At 48.4% G+C, this 19,536-nt stretch overlaps 1 protein-coding gene across 3 annotated transcripts; it reads right to left on the bottom strand.

Moving 5' to 3' along the window:
- Nucleotides 1–6,238: 6,238 nt before the first annotated feature.
- Nucleotides 6,239–15,048, bottom strand: LOC112548437. 3 transcript variants are annotated; one of them, XM_025194208.1, is made up of 4 exons: nt 13,931–15,048; nt 12,624–12,993; nt 11,614–12,027; nt 6,239–7,748 (listed from the first exon to the last, which is right to left on the bottom strand). In XM_025194208.1, the coding sequence occupies exons 2-4, from the start codon at nt 12,661–12,663 to the stop codon at nt 7,588–7,590; spliced, it is 615 nt and encodes a 204-aa protein (XP_025049993.1). In that variant the 5' UTR covers nt 12,664–12,993; nt 13,931–15,048; the 3' UTR covers nt 6,239–7,587. The 3 variants fall into 3 exon arrangements, with proteins under 3 accessions (XP_025049993.1, XP_025049994.1, XP_025049995.1); XM_025194209.1 differs by having other exon boundaries at nt 14,177–15,048; XM_025194210.1 differs by adding an exon at nt 8,381–8,460 and having other exon boundaries at nt 7,607–7,748; nt 12,624–15,048.
- Between the last annotated feature and the right edge of the window lie 4,488 nt (nt 15,049–19,536).

Raw genomic sequence — 19,536 nt, 5'->3', positions numbered from 1 at the left:
AGGGAGAGCAGACGCTGCAGTTCCAGCGTGGCGAGAGGAGCTCTGGGCCCGGAGCCAGAAAGCCAAGGAGGCTGGAGGGGAAGACACGCCCACAGAGGCTCTGCTCCAAACTGGAGGGAAGGAGCCGAGCCTGGGGAGGCTCGAGGCTGAGCTGGGAAGAGAGCGGGAAGCCTGGAAGCATGGGACATGCCCAAGGAGGCTCTACCCCAAGCACAGGGGAGAGAGTCGAGTGGAGTGGGGCGAGACACACCCGAGGAGGCTTTGCTTCCAGCAGGAGGGAGACAGCCGAGGTGAGAGGGGCGGGATACGCCTGAACAACCCGGACTGGGAGCCAGGAAGGAGTCCAGAGTGGAGGGTCTGGACACACGTGGAGGATGACAACCCGAGACTGGTGAGAGAGAACCCAAACCAGAAGGGTGGGACCCGCCCCACAGGAGAGAGCTGGGAGCCCACGAGGGAGAGCCGGTGGCAGAGAGGTGGGACACCCTTGGGGATCCCCAACTGGGGTAAAGCCGGGGGGGGGGGACTCTTGCAGTGAACAGCGGGGGAAGAGCTGTACACCGAGGAATGCGGCAACTCTAAAAACCCTGGGCACGAACCCGGTGAGGGACACAGACGATGGGGAACCAAAGGCTGTGAATTTAACAGCCTCGGAGAAAGGGATAAAAGAACCACAGCAGGATGAAAACAGTTTGAAATAAAGGACAAGGGAGCAAGAAGTTTCTAGAAGCCATAGAAACAAAAAAGACCTGTTGATTTTTATTTCCTTTGTTTATTGAACTTTGTTTTACCCTGAAAAGATGTACGGGGTCCAGGTGGCATGAGGAATGGGTGTAGGAGATGGTGGAGCCCCATATTTCACCATAACCGCGGGTTGCGGGGTTGTGCCATACAGGGCCTAGTTTCTTCTGTTTATGTGTTTCTTTCATTTGGAACATCCTCCCATAAAGCCAAAGAAAATAATAAAACATCATTATTAAACATCAAAGTTGTGGCAGGTGAGATCTTTTCAAGGGAGAGGGGTTAAAAAAGGGGTACTATATGATCCCTTTTCCTCTATAAAGCTGAACACTACAGTGTCATCCTGTGAGGACCATAAGCCCTATAGCACCTATAGTCCACATACAGTATGTAAAATTATCACTACAAATGGAGAGTGTGCCTGTTACTCTCATCTGCTTATCAAATTGTCATTAGCTATCTGATTTCCCACAGGCATTTTGGTACAGGTGAGCCTTCAGGAGAAATTTGAAGCAAGTAAAGTGCTTGTTGTCTTTTGTACAGGGAAAGTGTTCTGTGCACAGAGTGAAGAAGGAATGGGAGGGGAATCCGATGAGTAGGTAGGTATGAGGTATCAGCAATCCCCTGGTCTACATAATTGTTCTTAAAATCAATGTTTGTAGCCAGGCACAACCTGGGCTTTCTGCTCATGCTTCAGGACAAAACAAGATTGTTGTAATGGTTAGGAATAAAATAGTTTCCTTATCTCCCACAAACATGCCTTTCCACTGCCTTTGAAGCTCTCTTCCTTTTTTCCTTTCCCATTTTCTTTACATTTCCTTTTTTAAAATTTTCTTCCCCCTTACTCCTATTCCTTTACTTTTTTTCCCATTCCCTCTCCACTCTGACAAGACCCATCTCTCTCTTTCCTTCGTCCTCTTCTGAATCCAAATGTCCACCTCCACTTCCCTCTGCTCTATTATTTACCTTCCCTCGATGCCAGGTTTGTCATAGCACTGGAAGCCATAGCGAGGCTCCTTGCTGTTACCTGGTACATGCCAACATCCTCTGGTTGCACACCCAGGAGCACCCTGGAAACATCTGGAAGCAGGTGTTTGCCTGTTGGGGGTGAAAACTTGCATCATGCTGGACTGGCAGGTATAGCCCTGGGACACCAGGGCAGGTAAACTAGGACAGGAGAGTTTCCTGTCACAAAATCCCACTCAGCATGGTAGAGTTCCTATGCTGGATTTGGGAACTGGTGGGGCAGGGATAGAAGTGTGGTCCTGCCAGGGAAAACTCAGACTGGGTTCTGCAGTGTAATGATGGACGCAGCTGAGGTGCTGCATGGAGACAAGGCTAAAGGCTGTTTCCACCTGCAGGTTTAAAGAGAACCTCTGTGGTTGTGTCTATGCATGCATTAACATGCTTTAGTTAAGGCACATGAAATCTAGTACCTTTGGGCATTTTTACACGTATGCACTGCAGCACTGGGTGCTTTCAAGTGCGCCCAGTACTGCAGTGAGTACAGTTGTATAAACAGCCAAATGCACATCAGCATGCAGAAAATGGTGGTGGTCTGCTTTTGAACTAAAACATATTGAAGGTGTTTTAGTTCAAAAGCACACCGCTGCCATTTTATCTGTGCTGAAGCACATTTTGCTACTTATACAACTGCAAGCGATGCTACACAGTGCGCATCAGTTCACATGCGGAGCAGACTCGATTAATCGGTCAAGTTGGATTAATCAAGTCTGCTTTGACACGCTGGATCTCCGGCACGGTGTAGCGTGAAAAAGTATATGTATAAATGCCCTACATTGTGAGGTACTAGGAAACTGTGCATCAGCCTGTCTTAATGCACATTAACTAAAGAGCACAGTTTTGAAGTGACGCTTAATGTGCATTACAGTAGTTTAATGCATATTAGCTAAATAGCACAGGGTGCCTATACACAAGCAGGAAGGCTGCTCCACCGCTCTGCTCCAATGCATCAGAGCAGACTTGATTGACTGAGTCTGCTGGAGCATGACAATTACCACGCTCCAATAGCTTCCAGCATCTTGTGTATCAGCATCCCCACATTTCAAAATGGTGACAGGGGTGCTTTAGCTAAAGCTCATTCAATTAAATCTAGGTAAAGAGCCCCACCACCATTTTGAAGTGTAGGAATGCTAATACATGAGATGCTCTGGGTGCTTTAATTAGAGTGGCTCTTGGAGCCTCTGTAATTAAAGCCCCAACCCTCACCTCCCCACTCCTGGAGCACTTGTATGAACACGGTTAGTTCTGAAATAGTTAAGGAGCTCCTGGAGGAGCTGGATGGGTACAAGTCAGTAGGCCCGGATGACCTCCATCCACAGCTGCTGAAAGAATTGGCCAGTGTCATAGCTGAGCCGCTGGCACAGCTGTGTGAACACTCGTGGTGCTCCAGCCAGGTCCCTGAGGACTGGAGAAGGGCCAATGTGGTGCCCATTTTCAAGAAAGGGAGAAGGGATGAGCCGGGTAACTTTAGACCAGTCAGTCTTACCTTTATTCCTGGGAAAATGCTAGAGAAAATAAGCAAAGAACACATTTGTGCAGGCCCAGCAGGGGAAATGATGCTGAGGGGAAGCCAGCACGGGTTTGTCACAGGTAGATCCTCCCTGGCAAACCTTGTAGCCTTCTATGACCAGGTCACACACTGCCTGGATGCAGGAGCTGAGGCCAATGTCATCTTCCTGGAATTAGGAAGGCCTTCGACACAGTTTCACACCCTATCCTCATTGGGAAGCTAGCAGACTGTGGAGTGGATGCCTATACGGCCAGGTGGGTGGCCAACTGGATTAGGGACCGCACCCAGAGAGTGGTGGTGGATGGGTCCTTCTCGGCCTGGAGGGAGGTGGGCAGTGGGGTATCACAGGGTTCGGTCCTCGGACCGATATTATTTAATATCTTCATCAGCGATTTGGACGAGGGAGTGGAAACTCTCTAAGTTCGCTGATGATACCAAGTTATGTGGCAAAGTTAGTACACTGGAGGGCAGGGAGCAGATTCAGACCAACCTGGATGGGTTGGATCAATGGGCAGAGAGAAATAGGATGCAGTGTAATAAAGATAAATGTAAGGTACTCTACCTGGGAAGGAGGAATCCCCAGCACACCTATAGGTTGGGGAGTGTCCTTCTCAGCAGCTTAGAGGCAGAGAGGGATCTTGGAGTCATAATTGACTCCAAGATGAACATGAGCCAGCAGTGTAACGAGGCCAGCAACAAGGCCAATCACACCCTGTTGTGCATTAGCAGGTGCATGACTAATAGATCAAAGGAGGTGATGCTCCCCCTCCATGCGGCACTGGTCAGGCCGCAGTTGGAGTACTGTGTCTTGTTTTGGGCGCCACACTTCCAGAGGAGGGCCACTCACATGATTAGTGGCCTTCGTGATAGACCCTACGGGGGGAGGTTGAGAGAGCTGAATCTCTTCAGCCTTCACAAGAGATGGCTGAGGGGAGATCTTGTGGCCGCCTATAAATTTATTAGGGGAGGTCAACGGTGAATAGGGGAAGCAGTGTTTACTAAGGCGCCCCAGGGAGTGACTAGGAATAATGGGTATAAACTAGTTGAGAGTGTATTTAGGTTAGATATTAGGAAGAAATTTTTCACAGTAAGGGTGGCCAGGATCTGAAATGGGCTTCCAAGAGAGGTGGTGCTATCACCTAGCTTGGAGGTTTTCAAGAAGAGGCTAGATAGTCACCTGGCTGGAGGCATTTGACCTAAGTCCTCCTTCCTGCCAGGGGCAGGGGTCGGACACGGTGATCCATTGTGGTCCCTTCCGACTCTACAATCTAGGAATCTATGAATCTAAGAAACCCAGCTTTTTTAGTGATGCTTTAATGCATGTTAAAGTAGAATAATGTAGGATAATGTACATTAAAGCACACATTAGCCCCGTGTCTGCTGAAAGATGTCAGGCTGACCACCTGGAGAACTTAGGGAAAAAAACATGGGCCCCATGCAAAGCCACCCATTTGGCCTTCTGATATGGATGGCTCATTGTGAGCATGTTTCAGCCTTATTCACAGCAGAAGCTAAGACACATCCTTGGTAACACTGTCCCTCTTCTGACTCCATCCTCACTTTAATTGCCCTTCACAGGAAAGACTGCTGTTACTACTGCTTAAGTAAGGATAGGTCTCTTTCTGAAACACTGGGAGTGTCTACACGGTCACCAATGAGCCTTTGCTACTGCACATTAAGTTTAGTACCTCTACTGTGGAGTACTAGATAAAGGCGCAGTAGCTGCGCTAATGCTGAGTAGTGAAGGTGAACTTTTTTTTGTGATGCTTAATGTGCAGTAGACTAATTCTACTGCACATTAGTGAATTAGCATGGTTTTTGCCATCTCATGCTAAAGTACAGTAGAGCAGTCCACTGAATATTAAGGTATCTCATGTAGATGTGCCCACTGTTCCTAAGTTTAGATGCTGAAAAGGCTTGGAATGTGGATTAAAGGGAGAGTTGGGGCCGGGGGTTAAGTATATTGGGTGAGTGTGAGGTAGAAACTGATATCAAAGGTGGAGTCAGTGACTAGCACAACTCTTGGGACAGCTCCTCAGTAGATTTGTTTGCAGAAACTTAGAGCAGAAGTTCTGGTTTTGTGTCTTGATCCCTGGTCTGCCTAGTGGGTTTCACTAATCCTTGTCTAATTGGTACCTAGTGGGCACATCTACATGCGCATTTACGCCAGCTTAAATTTACCGCACAGTAAGTTACTGCACAGTAAGCAGGCATTTAAGTGCATTAACACTGTGTGTAGCATTAACTGTGCAGTAACTAATTGGGCATAAATTTGATACCTGCATGATGCAGGCATCAAATTTACACTCAAGTTGGCTTAAGTCACCATATTTACTGCACAGTACAGGTATGCATGTGTAGATGCGTGCCTGTGTTGCACAGTAATTTTGGTTACTGCACAGTAAATGAGCATGTGTAGATGTGCCTAGTAAGATACTTTTCAGTCCCCCCCACTGTGGATACAGTACTATTGAGAAAGAGAGAAGGGTAACTTAAACAGAAGTGTAGCTCAAAAAGAGGGGATGCTTTTGGGAGATGGGGGACAAAAGAAGAGATGGAAAACATGGGGAAGCAGTTGAGACGATTTATTGAGGGCGGAAAAGCAGAGATGGACAAAGGGTAGAGAAGGAGTCGGGGCAATGGGGTGGTGTAGACCATGTAGTAAGAAAAGTTATAATTTAGAGAGAGACCGTAATTTAGAAGAGTTGGGAATTGGGAGAGGTCCCTCAGTCAGAGAGTACCAGTTAGTTAGAGAAACAAAGGGTCTGCAGAGGCTTATCTAGCAGTCCACAAAAAAGGTGTTTAGGTCTTCTCACTCATGCCCGACTGTCTTCACTGAAACTCCTGTTCATTACAGACCTCATAAGAAATGAAACATCATAGTTTATTAGGGGAAAGGAAAAGGAGCAGAAGAGGCATGAAGTCAGGAAGGGAAGAAGGCTAAACAAAGGCGAGAGACACAGGGCTACTTACACTTTCTAGAATTTATTGAGTGGAAAGTTGATTGACAATGTATCACAATTAAATATAGCATGAATTTTAGCTTCTCTTGAAATTGCGGAAGTGCTATTTTTCACTGAACCTCCGGGCTCAGTCCTTGGATTTTTAGGGGTTGGATACATTCTTCCAGCCCAAAAAATCAGAGTGGTGACTTATGTACAGCATTGATCAGAAGCACTGACAGCATTATAGTATCAAAAACTGCTTGCAGCTTGAGCTGAGACATGGGATCAGCTAGACCAGTCAGACTGGGTCTGATGTGTCACAGAAGCTAACCAATATTTATTTTCATTACAAAGCAATAACTATGTAAAAAAGGAGAGATCTCAGGAATCCCAAATCTGGTGTGAACTCTGCCTCTGGACTCTGAAGAGGCAGGTGAATTTCCACCTCACCTCCTTCCTTCTCTCAGATCCTCTTCACATCAGGGATGGGAAACAAATGTCTAGAGCTTTTCCAAAATATGAAAGCAGCACTAGTTGGCTGAAGATCATGGTGTCTTTCACCGCTTGCTTTAAAACAAAAGGCGGCGGCACAAGTGAGGGGCAGGTCACTGTTCACAACAGTGCCTGTTTGGGGGAACTCAGGCTAGCTTTCAGTGGTTTGCAAAGAGCAGAACTGCTGGGGGTGCCGATACAACCCTTGCTCTGGGAGCTTTGTGGTTCTCAAATCACAGCATTCCTCCACGCCTCTCAGAGACCCGCAATATCCTGTTTTAATTTTTTCTTCCTCTTGTCGGTAAAGCAAAGGAAACAGGAGATTGTTACACTTAAATTTAGGACTGACACAGGCAGAAGTTACATCCTTACGATGTGTGGATGATCCTGCAAAACTTGTTACAACTGGTATTTAGGGAGATATGAAGGCTGTCACTGATTTTTTTTTTCTTGGATAAGAGGGTTTTTTGCGTTTTTTTTTGCATACAACACATTTTCCCCCCTCAAACCAGCTACTGGAACTTGTAGTGAACTTTACATGCAAGAAATATGGTAAGAACAGTTTCTGTGAGTTACAGGCAAAAGTCAAAGTAAAAATCTGCACTCAACTCATAGGGAGCAGAATACACAGGCTGTGCTCCCTAGTTGCTCTTACTCAGTTACTTACTACAAGAAAAGATATTTTTTCCTTCATTCTGCCTTTCAAAAACAAGTTGCAGATTATATTCCAGGGCATGTTGTATGTGAGAAAATATGGTATTTCCCTAGCTCTTTTCATGCTGGTTGGATAATTCTAGGTCAGTGTTTGAAGATGATAGATTAGCCTGAAGAAGAAAGCTCAAAGCGGCAGTTTGGTATTGCACCACGGACCAGTCATTACAGGCAGTGCCTTCTTTCCCCCAAACCATCACGGGCTAGTCTTTCTCCACAAGAGGCAGCTGAACTGGGTAGATCAGATGTGAAGGGTTGTGCAGGTTCAGCCAGGACTGCAGCTGTAGTTGGGCTCTGATGTTGTGTCGGTCTTAGGCAAGCACGTTCTGGAGTAGGGAAGAAACATCAGAATTGGGTATTTTTGGTCTCATTAATGATCTTGTGAAAATCCATCAACTTACCTCCTTTCATAACTGTCAGTCATCTTACCCTTAATATGCAAGTCCCAAAAAAAGTGGTGAGGAGACGGCCCCACCACACTCTCATATTAACAGGTTTTCAGGGACTTGATTCGGCTGAAATGGGATCACACTTACGCGCTTAAATCTCCTTATGCGCCCAAGTGGAAGAAAATTTATCCCAACGTCTCCTTTATGCATGTGAATCAACTAATCAGTTCATGGTTGTTTTGCCCCCCTATTCGCAAGGAGTTACATCAAGTGCGGGTGCAAGCTGGAGGAATGGTCTTAACTATCCCATGGCTGAATGTGACTATCCCTGTCTACACAGATTGCAACACTGGGGTGAACACGGCATTAACTGACATGCCTCTGTAAGTCCATGTTCTCATCTGATGCTGTTTTCAGCTGAAGGCAAGATATGAGAGGCAGTCATCTCGCATGTGTGCACACATGCGCACAACTACTGGCTCATTAAAAATACCCTTAGTCTCCTCTCCCTCTACAGTTCCTTGTGATCCTTTATAGGGAGTTTTGATGAGGTTGGCAGGGTCACTCACCTCTCCCACTATCAGTCCCAAGACACAGAGAACCAGGAAGGCTAACACCAGCCGAACAATGGTAGTAACGCTGAGTCCTTCTGGGAGCGCCGAAGGAAGAGGAGGTGAATCAGCCATGGAGAGACAAGGGAGGGAACAGATGTTAGATAGTCACTTCCTCGTCTCGAATTATCCAGCTGCAGCTATCCATCAAGGGCTAGAAAGGATCACTGTCCTGCCCCCTGAACCAACAATGAGCCTTGGAGGCAGTAATGTAGAGAGCTTGCACAAGTCCCCTTGTGGGGAGAGGAAGAAAAGCAAAGAAGATGAAAATGAAACAGCACTGTATATATCTATATTAGTGGTGTTTCATTTTAATCATGGGAAAATGTGGATTTGGGATTATTTTTTTATATCTGAAACTTGGGGATTGTTTTTTTTATCAGAGAAAACCAGGATCCCTGCTCATGTTCCACCATTTCCTCTTCTTTGCTTTTCTCTCTCCCCTTTGCCATTGTGCATCCCAGTGAATCCAATTTTCAGCCTTCTGCCTTTTTCTGCTTGTTTTTCGCATCACTTTTTTTTTCCCTCTTAATGTTTATCTTGGCTTTGTCACACTCACGGTTACTTAACTATCCACAAACTTTTCTAATAGCCTTTTTGAGGTGTAGTTTTGGCACATCTTGTCTGAGTTCCTTTGTGGTTTCATTTCTGCCCCTTAAAGCTTGGTGTCTCAAAACAAAAGATTTATTTCTGTACACAAAGTAAACACAAAGTAGAAAAACCTTTACAGAATGAGAGGCAGGGCTGGAAGGGACCTGAAAAGGCCACCCAGTCCAGCCATTTGCTCAGACTAGGGTCACCCTAAATGAATGATCCCAGCCAAGTGTTTGTGAAACAGGGGCCCTTGCCCTGTTATTGAGAGCAAGGGATTGGGAACAGTGCCTTTAAGAGAAGCTCCTGGGAGGCTGGAAGAGGCAGGCTAGAGATTCCCTGCACCCAAGGCAGAGAAAGCAGTCTCACCTGGGCAGAGCTGGAGGAAGGAGCTCACAGCTGGGAGCTTTGTAAAGAACCGTGGAGAGTTGGAGACGGATCCTGATGGAACCTGAGCAGCAAAGCCAGAGACTGCAGAGGCAACTGTGAGTAGGTCCAGGAGGGCCCAAGTGGGGAGAAGCCTGCGGAGCTGGGTAGGAACCTGGGGGAGCTTAGAAGGCACCCCAGCTGTGACTGATTGCATCTGTGTTTGCCTTTGTTTGCTGTTTAGGCCACCAGGCAAGGGAGTGGTAGAAGGGGAGGAAAGGAGGCCACTAGAGATACCCCACATAGGGACCTAGACTATTGCTGCATTGGTGGGCTGACAGAAGGTCAGAGAAGGGTGACCAGGCTGCCAGAGCCTTGGGACACCTAGGGCGGAGGGGCAGGAACCCCAAGAGACTGGGCAAAGCAGAGTGCCCATGACCATGCTTTGTTTCTCGGAAGGCAACATCTCACCTATAGTACTAACATCCAAGGCGTGGCAGACGAGGACAAGGGAGTTTCCCAGGATACCAGCATGCCAGGAATGGGATTAGAGTATCCCAAAGGAGTGCCACTCCTGCTTCTAGGGATGGATCCCATTCCAGTTTACTTAACCTGCATATAAATGTTTCTATTGATGGGGAATTCCACAGCCTCTCTGGACAATCTGTTCCTTCAACCTGGGTCTCGTGCTTGCACTCCCTTTCCATCAATGTGCTCTGTCTCCCTCAGAACTCTTATCGCCCCCTTACTCCACTGCCCCAGCCCTGCCTCCGCCAGCATTTTCACTGAAGGCTTCCTTTCCTTTCAGCATCAATACCCGCCCATTTACTTCAGCTTATGTAGTACATAACCCTATGGAAGGCAGCCTAGCATCAAACACTAAGAATTTATTGGTAAAGTGGTTGCTACTTTTCTCCGAATTTTACAGTGCCCCCTCACTGATATTTAAGTGCTTGGAAAAGAGAAGGGTTCATCTCTTAGCTGCTGATGGAGGATTTTTTTGTTTTGTTTTTTTGTTTTTGGTAAAGTTTGAGTCACACCATTGCAGGGAGTTTTATAGATTCCCAAACACTCCTGTTTTGTTTGTCAGCCAGGAAGAAACTGCTTCCTAACTTGCACTTGTATGGGACTGTATGCTATATTTCTGTAGGTCGTGTTTGTTTTACTCTAAGCATCTTGACACCCAAGTCAGCAACGTACTGAGGGGGAACTGGAAGAAGGGCAGCAAAAGTGATGCAGCTCCTCAGAGGGGTGAGGGCAAGGGAGCAGACCAGGTCTAGAGATAGTTTCATAGTGCTTAGGGTCAGAAGGGACCTAAACAGATCATCAGGTCCGACCCCCTGCTCTGGACAGGAATGAGTGCTGGGGTCATAACACCCCAGCCAAATATCTGTCCAGCCTCCTCTTGAAGACCCCCAAGATAGGAGACAGCACCACCTCCCTTGGGAATCCATTCCAGAGCCTGGCAGCCCTAACTGTAAAGTAATGTCTCTTGATGTCCAGCCTGAACCTTCTCTCTAACAATTTGTAGCTATTATTCCTAGTAACCCCGGGTGGTGCCTGAGGGAACAGAGCCTCAGCCAGTTCCTGCTGGTCCCTCCTGGTGAGTTTGTAAACAGCCACCAGATCCCCTCTCAGCCTTCTTTTGTGGAGGCTGAGAGGGGATCTGGTGGGGATGACAGTGAATCAGAGGGGATCTGGGGGGGATAACAGTGAATTATGCAGAGTGCACAGTTTACTGGGTGCTATGGGGTGATGGCACCAGGCTTACCTCTGTGGTGCTCTGTGAAGGCTGCTTGCACCATGATAGGGTAGAGCAGTGCCCAAGTGCAGCTCCAGTACACACCAGCCCCAGCGGACATAGGGCTGTCAGCTTTCTTGGCTCTTTTTGTTCTCTGCCTACTGCTTAGAGACCTGACATCTATTCCTCAACCCACTCTGCTCCATTCTTATGAACAGAGAGACTCAGTCCTTCCTCCTTCCCCTCTGTTATGGCCCATCATGACCTCTGTTACCTTCTCTCCTGGATGGGTTTGTCTCCTTTGGGTAATCTCCCATCACCACAGTTTTGGCTTCCCCTCCATCATCTTCTGTCACCAGGGGGCTCGTCTCCCCTTGGCAACCTTTTGTTACCATAGGGCTGACTTCCTTTCTGCTACCTTCTATCCTCATGTTATCTCTTATTAAACTTGGGCTTACTTTCCTCATGGTTGGATTCAATTCAAGTGTGATACCTTTCCCCACTGCTGGGATCACGTCCTGTCTGCTTTCTTCCACAATCAGGGTCACCTGTGCAGTGCCTAACACATCCAGACCTTGCACCGTTATCTGGTACATCCCAGCATCCTCTGGTTGCACGTTCTTCAGCACCAAGGAAGCTTCCTGGGAGATGCTTGCCCGCTGCTGATAAACTTCATGCAGCTCTGTGCTATGATGGCAGGTGCGTTCCTGTGTCCCAGGGGCCCCTCTGCAGTTGTCCACCACGTAAACCAAGATGGGATGATTCTTTGTGAGGAAAACCCACTTGACATGGTAGTACTCCCAGGCTGGGTTCTCAAAGTGGATGGAGACAAGGAGAAGAGCAGTATCATGGACGAAGACCTGGACTGGGTTCTGCTGTGGAAGGATGGAGAAGGCAGCAGAGGCAGCTGTGTTGGAGAAGGACAGGGGGCGAAATCACTTATGGGAATCACCTCAAATCAATAGGGTTCCAGCAAAGAAATTTCTCTACCCCCTCAATGGGAGAGCCTCAAATTTAATAAGAGTATTTCCCATCTGTGTTACTCCAAGCTGCTCTGCTCCTCTAGGCAGCACAAGGTTTGGGATCCACATGGGACAGGCCAGTAGGAAACAGGCTGTTAACTGGGGATTTTAAATTTTTCCCAGTGGCCTCCATTCATCACCCCTGATCGCTAAGTCAGCTTGCTGCCCTGACCAGATGGTCAATTCCCATGTCTGTTTTAGCTGGTCCCTGGGCTGAGAGAGCCCCTAAAGCCACAGGAATCCTTTGTGGCAGCACTGAATAAATGTGCTAGCTGGGGTACTGGAAGCAACAAGAGTTTGTTTTTTAGGCTAGATCAGCCTGCATTTAGCTGTGTGCTACCACAGTGGGACTGATTCCTTTACCCCAGTGGCTCTAACACAGCATGAATCAATGCTCTGATTAGGAGACATCAAACTTTCTCCCCTTTTGTAACTCAGGCCTGTGAAAACAGCAATGATTAAGGATTAAATTGCTACTCACCTACCAAGGTCCAAAAAAGCACCACTTTGATCATGGCCATAGAAGGCCTGGTTCTTGCCCCACACCACAGGCACCCGTCAGTTGAACCAAAAACTCAGCTTCTCGTTGTCCTTCAGGGAGGTAAAGGTATCCACCAGGTATGCCTTCATGTATGCCTCTTCCAGGGAAATGAAAGTCCTCTTCCAGATTTCTTCTTTGGGTGTGTGAGATGACCAGTGTAGAGTGATAATCTGAGGAGGTCTCAGCGGCTGAGGATGTGGCATCACAACTGGAGAGCTCTACCCCAACCACAGGAAATGCTATGACTCTATTTAGCCAGTCAGCGGCACAGCAGATGTATCCAGCAGCACTTGCTTCAAAGAAAAGTGACCTTCAAACAGGCAGAAAATGAACAGTGACAAACGGCAGTTCTGAGTAATGCACGGGTGTGTCAAGCAGGAGTGAACAATGGGGGCAGGGGGAAGGGTGCACTGAAGACAGAAGCAGGAAAGAGGTAGGCCAGGTGGAAGTAAGCAGCCTGGGAGATGTTGGTAGAGCATGGGAGGTGTGAGCAGAGGTGCTATGCAGACTGTAACAGAGTCCCGGCTGCAACTCTGTTACTAAGAGGGGCAACAACTGAAGATGATTAACACAGCTGGGGGAGAGACGCACCCCACACCCTGGAGCCAATGAGGCTCAGGATGGAGGGATAAGAAGGGGAGAAGACCCGCCAGAAGCTGCCTTCGGGCACCAAGAGATTGCAAAACACCGGCGAGGAGCACCGTGACAAGGGATCCCGAGGAGAACCCAGAGGCGGGGGGCTCACTCTCCCAAATGGAGACAGGAAGTCAGGACTGAGCCTTCCCTCCTCGTTAAGTACCTGAAATTCTCAGCAACCGTGGTGAGTCCTGGAGAGTGGAGCAGTGGCACGGAGAAAAGCCGCGGCTCCCGGTTAAGCCGTAGCGGGATTACCCAGGAGGGAAACAGGGGCAGGGGGACACCCAACCGAGCCCTGAAGAGACGGAGCCCCAGCACCCTCACCTGGAGGAGAGAGGGTGGGGGGGACAGAAGATTGAGACTGAGCCGGGAGCCCCACGCCGGCGCAGAGTACGACAGGAGGCTCCCGGTCCCGACAGAAAGTAGCTGCTAATGAGGCAATTAGCGGTGGATGACTGGGATGCCACGAGATCCTTACCGCCTGAGTAAATTGATGGGGATTGGCCTGAATACACAGGGGGTTTCCACGGAGGGTCTGCCGGGCTGCCTCCTCCTCCGGGTGTACCCGGGAAGAATAGTACAAAGACCTAGAATAATAAAGTGCCACTAACCTACATCGATATAGCGTGGTCCTTCCCGTGGGTACCTGCGCGGTCAACATCCCCTTCCTCCCCATTGTTTTTTTAAGATCAAAAGTCGTGGCAGGCGAGAATCCCGGGGATAGGGGGTACCCGGCATAGACACGCTGACACAGACAATAGAGAGCTGCGCCTTCTGGAGAAAGCCTGCTCCTGTAAAGCAAGAACATGGCAGCTCACTACCCCATCCACTGGGCCCTGCTCACCTTCTCACCTCACCTGATGCAGATGCTCTTTAGTTTCCTCCAGAACAACTGAGTTTACAGCTCTCACTCTTCACCCACTGCAGCTCTCCTGTGTCCTCAGGATCTCCCCCTTCCCAACAGCTTAGAAATTCAGATGCCTGTTGGGTGGTAGTGGAGGTTCATTAGAGAGCTTGAAACAGAACCTGCATTGAGTCTCATGGTCCAGGCTTGTGGGGGGGGAAGACGCCACTCGGCCCCTCAGTGCTGTGGGATCTGAGCCCATCAATGCTGTTGGTCACATAAATGCCTCTTACAGTACAGCCATCTGAGGCTGTCACTGTGTTTCATGCTCGGTCCTTGCAACAGCCCATACGCGGTCAGTGGCGGGGTTTTCCCCTTGTATTGTCATATGTTGCTGCAGGGTATTATGGTGGCTTTTTCAGAGAGATGGTTTATTTCTCAGCTGGAGTGTTCTCGTTGGGTAAGGCAGTTTCCAATTTAGCAAGATGGGTGTCATGAGTATTATCCTCAGAACAGATGTGGTTGGATCTGAGGGGCCGACTGTTGATCACTGCTTTTTTGGTGTGTTTGGATGATTTCTGGTTTTGTGGCCGCAAGTGTGGAGATCCATGGGTTTCTGTATACAGGCAGTCCTTGACTTACAATGGTTCGAGTTACAATGTTTCGCGCTTACAAGGTTTGTAAATTGACACCCTGTTTCAACTTTCTGACATCAGTTTCGACTTTACAACGTTTGATCTGACATGACACGGTGCCAGCAAACGAGTTCACTGTGTTGCCTGTCTCCCTGGAAAACATCTGTCCAAACTTCCTTGGACACTTTAAGAAAGCAGACAAGACTCCTGAGAAGACTCCAGCCAAGAGCCCTTCAAAAAGTCCAGCAAAGTCACCTCAAAGAAGTCCTTCCAAATCAATATGATTGCTATTTATGATATAAATACATTAACGTAGCTATGTTAGTCATCTATAATTGATTGAGTACAAAATTCTGGGTTATTTTTGGTGAAAATAGGGTATCAGACTTTGGTTCAGGAACCAATTCCCCATTTATAACATTGTTTTCAATGGGAAAATTGGTTCCGAGTTACGTTTCGATTTAAGACACGGTTTTCAGGAACCAGTTGTGTCGTAAGTCCGAGGACTGCCTGTATAATGGTTTGTAGGGTGCTCTCCTTGATCTTGATTATGGTGTCTGCAAGGTTGATGTCAGACTTGGAGCGTGTTATTTGAGGTAGTAACTGTTTCTCACAGTCGGTGCAATTCTGTGCTCCAGGTCCTCTTCAGTTTGTGTCACTCTCTGGGAAGGAGCCTGTAAAGGCCCGTCTTGGATACCTTACACATTAGTTCATGCCATCAACATTCAGCATTAATTTGACTTCCAGCTATGCACAGGTTAATTCATTTATCATTAAAAACACGATAGCACAGGGATCAGCAACCTGCAGCACATCCAGCTCGCAGAGAGATTGTATCTGGTCTGTGGTACTGTTCAGTAGCATTTTGGAGGAGAGATAAGTGCTAGCCTGCAGCAGCAAAGGAAGTGGAAGCAGCTGAATCACCACCAGAAGAGCCTGCCTTTGAACTTAGTTGCATTCCTTTGGCCCCCTGTTGCCATGTAATTTTTCTCTGCTAAATCTTTAGATTGCATGCAAATAGTATTTTCTTCTGACAAAGATTTTCCCAAGCCTGAACAGTTTTATTCCCCTTGCTGTCTCAGAAAAGCTTAATTATTTTGTGATAGCACAATATGGAAAAAATCAAGTGCACTTAGTTCTGGTTGCTCAATCAGGACCTCTCCACAATATGGGAGATCAGCTGTTAATATTACTAGAATAAGGGTATTATAATAACCATATACTATTGATATATTGTTAATATCTTTATTTTGGCATTATTTTAGGGAATAACTCTGACCCTGCTCTTCTGGCTCCAAAAGCACCTTTGTAGCAATATTTGCACGGGAATTGCTATAGACTCAGCTTTGAACTTGCAGGGGCACCCCCCGGCCCCCATCCCCTCCCGTCCTCCCGGGGTGCGCACAGTGGGAACCACCCCCCACCCCAAGTTGCGGCTTTGTCCTGTGCCCGCCCTCCCCTGGCTGGGCAGTGCCTGCCCCTGCATCTGCCCCCTCCCTCAGCACGGGGGGCATTAATTAAAGGGGCCCCCCATGCCCCTTCCCTTCTCTCTCCCCTTCCACCACAATGGATTTACCAGCTGGAGGCAGCTCTCTAAGCTGCTGGCTCTGCTTCTCACTACCTGCATGTTGTGCTGCAGCTGCATGCAGCACGGCATTTATTTTCCAAATTATCAGCCCCATTAGGCTGATGTCTGATACAGCAATTTTTTTTATATTGGTACCGATCCGATATTGGACTAATGTATCAGTGCACCGCTAGATGTCACTCTTTAGTCACAATTCTCTCTCTAAAGCATAAGTTGCCAAAGTTTCACTTAGCCATTGTGCATGTGTAAAGGCCTGTGTACACAGGCTCAGTTTGTTCATCATTTAAACGAGTTGTATACAGTAGTGTCTGACCTGGCCATGGCAATTTTGGATTTCAGCTAATCATCCCTGTGCCTATACGGCCCCTCCCCAATACATATACTCTAATGTGACTAATAGAAGAGGAAGGCCCAACAATCTAGTCACTGGGGGAATGAAGTGCTGCATCTTACCTCAAGTAGTTATTGGATAAAATGCATAAGCCGTGTCCAGAGCAGGGAGCAGAACTTAAGACTTTTGCTCTTCTGTGGACAGACCATCCCACTGGCCTAAAGAAAGGCTACTTCTTGTTTGCTCTGCATGAAGCTCCAGAACAGATGTGCCCAGCAAAATTTTAGACATAATAGTGTACAGTGTTGTCACAACTAAGACTCTGATCCATCTAGAAAAGTTACATCCAAGAATGAGAACATACAACATTCGGAGTGCTCCAGAGAGGAAGTGGACAGACAGATATGCATTTTGAAGCGCTCCAGAAATAACCCTTGATCCAACAGCAACTTTTTGAAGCACTTTATTCTGAAGCGCATCCAGTTATATCTGAATCTGTACAACATGAACATCCAGCTTTTAAGTGACTGGAAACTATAAGGGGGCCACAGGACTGCAGATTGCTTCAGACTGCATGGATACCCTGCCAACTGCACGGTGTGGACACTTCCCTGCATCCCCCAATCACTACACTGTGTGCAAGCGCACACCCCTTGACCCCCAACAGGCTCACCCTCAGCTCCCACACTATACTGTACTGCCCCTCCCCTGGAGCTGGGACAGGAACCAGAAGCTAGAGGAGAATGGGGAAGATTGGAGACTCCAGCCACTGCAGCAGGGGCCAAGCTCAACGTGAGCAAAAGCTCCTGCCTAGTCCTGGGTAAGCTCAAGGACCTGTCGCCTCTGGGGGTCTCCACCCCCAGGAGGAGGTAAAGATCCTTGGGATGGAGTTTGACCAAGAGCTGACAGCATGGGAAGACAGAGGGCCAAGGCCAGACAGAGACTGGGGCTATGGCAATCACACTGCCTGTCCATGGTGGGGGCAGATGGCGCTGATGAAGGTGGTGCTCCTGCTGCTACACACCGCTCTAGTCTCCCCCGCTCAGAACAAGTCATTTGCAGAATCCAGAGAGCCAGGTGTGTTTTCTTTTGGATCTCCACATGGGAGAAGGTGGCAAGGGAGAAGCTGTACAAAGTGAAACGGTTTGGGGGCAGAGGAAGGCCAGATGTTCTGCTCTTCCTCTGGGCCATGCACATGAGCCAGGTTGGCAAACTGGTGACAGGGGTGGAATCTAAAAGAGCCGCTTTAAGTATTTTGCAGGGCAGTTGCTGCAACAGTGGCGAGTGCAAACAGCATCTAACAGGAGCCCATGGACCATGTTTTCCCTATGATTTTATGAGATCCTGAAGAGCTTTTGAGAGAAATACAAGTTGCACAACGCTACCCTAGCGACTCTGGTTAACCACTGCAAGATATGGGAAGTGGTACGGACAAAAGACACCACATTACTGGTAGACTTACTATCTGTTGGCAGCTGCCTGGCTGTGTGGGAGCGAATCTTCCACAAGGACCTGCAGAAGGAGCACAGAGACCTGAACTGGCAGGCAGCCTACCAGGTACTTCCCATGCGGGCATGGAGAAACAGTGCAGGGCAGAGAGGTCCATCCAACTGCCCGAGACAGATCTGCCACTGGCAGGCACAAACCATCAACCACCTCTTTTGGGACTACCCATATGCCAGAGAGGTGTGGAAGAAAGTCTGTGTGCTCCTTCTGGTGGTGACAGGTTTCAGAAACCTGACCGGGGAAGCCGTTCTCTATGGGCACTTGACCAGACAGCAAGGGATCCTGACAGTTCGCTTCCACCAGGTTGTCACCTGCTTCAGGTCTGCGCTGTGGAAAGCCAGGAACCTGCTCACAAAGAGACAGTCAGACCCCACAGTTGAGGACATAGGCAATGCGTAGGGAGGGCACACGGGGCATGTGCCCCCCTTAGATTGCCCACTGCCAGCCGGAATGGGAGGTGATGGCTGTTGCCCCCCCCGAGAACGTGGGGGCGCAAGAGAAGCACTGCCAGCAGTTCTGACAGCAGTGATTGGCCGCTGGGGGATCCCCCCCCGTTGGCAATCGCCGGCTGGTGCCCCCCCAGGATCAGGAGGCACCAGTCATCCATGGTGAAGGATGGTATTAAAATGTGGCCGAGTGGAATGCACTGGTACTACAAGAAGACAGAAGAGGACGACGGGAAAGAAATGGCAGACTTCATCTGGTGGAGAGGGGTCTGGTATAGACTTTTTCAGGAGTAGACCCTCTGAGGAGGGCAGCGGGTCAGGGTACAAGCAAAGTTCCCTCTGTCGGAGGTTCCAGCTCCTCTCCAACCATGCACAATAAAAAAATCTTGCCACATAGTAACTTTAATGCTTCACACCTGCCCAGAGAGGAGCTAACTGCAGCTTCCTGGAAACTTTGGGTGCTGCCCCTGGAGTGCGGCTTGGGAGAGAGGGACACTTACCTTGGCTGCGCAGGGGCCACTCTGCTCTGCTCCTCACTGTGCTGGCATCTCCATGGGGAGGGAGAGCAGCGCGGGGCAGGCAGCGGCTCCTCCCTGAGGCGAGGCGAGGCGGGGGCTGGGGCAGAGGCAGAGCGTGAGCTCCGGGGAACTGCTCTGCTCCCCAGCCCCTTCGGGCAAGCTTCGCATAGTGAGTTGTTTCTTAAATTCTCCTTTAAGTCTTTCTGATTAGAAAATGTAATTTTCCAAACTGATTTTTTCATATGGCTTTTTAATGCCTTTTGAAACATGGCAATATTTTCAGCTCTCTTGAGGTTTGTCTATATATCCTCCTTTGCCTCCCTGAACAATTTTTTAAAATAAATGTAGC

This window comes from Alligator sinensis, unplaced genomic scaffold, assembly GCF_000455745.1.
Source record: "Alligator sinensis unplaced genomic scaffold, ASM45574v1 scaffold261_1, whole genome shotgun sequence".
NCBI classification, from domain to species: Eukaryota; Metazoa; Chordata; order Crocodylia; family Alligatoridae; genus Alligator; species Alligator sinensis.
This window is presented reverse-complemented; position numbering and strand designations above follow the sequence as displayed.

What these genes read in the sequence shown, in the direction of transcription:
- LOC112548437 (XM_025194208.1), bottom strand. Translation starts at nt 12,663, where the DNA reads ATGGCCATGATCAAAGTGGTGCTTTTTTGGACCTTGGTAG. An exon ending in GCTTTTTTGGACCTTGGTAG is followed by an intron (nt 12,028 to 12,623) that starts GTGAGTAGCAAT and finishes TCTCCAACACAG; the next exon opens with CTGCCTCTGCTGCCTTCTCC. An exon ending in GATCCCAGCAGTGGGGAAAG is followed by an intron (nt 7,749 to 11,613) that starts GTATCACACTTG and finishes TCCCTACTCCAG; the next exon opens with AACGTGCTTGCCTAAGACCG.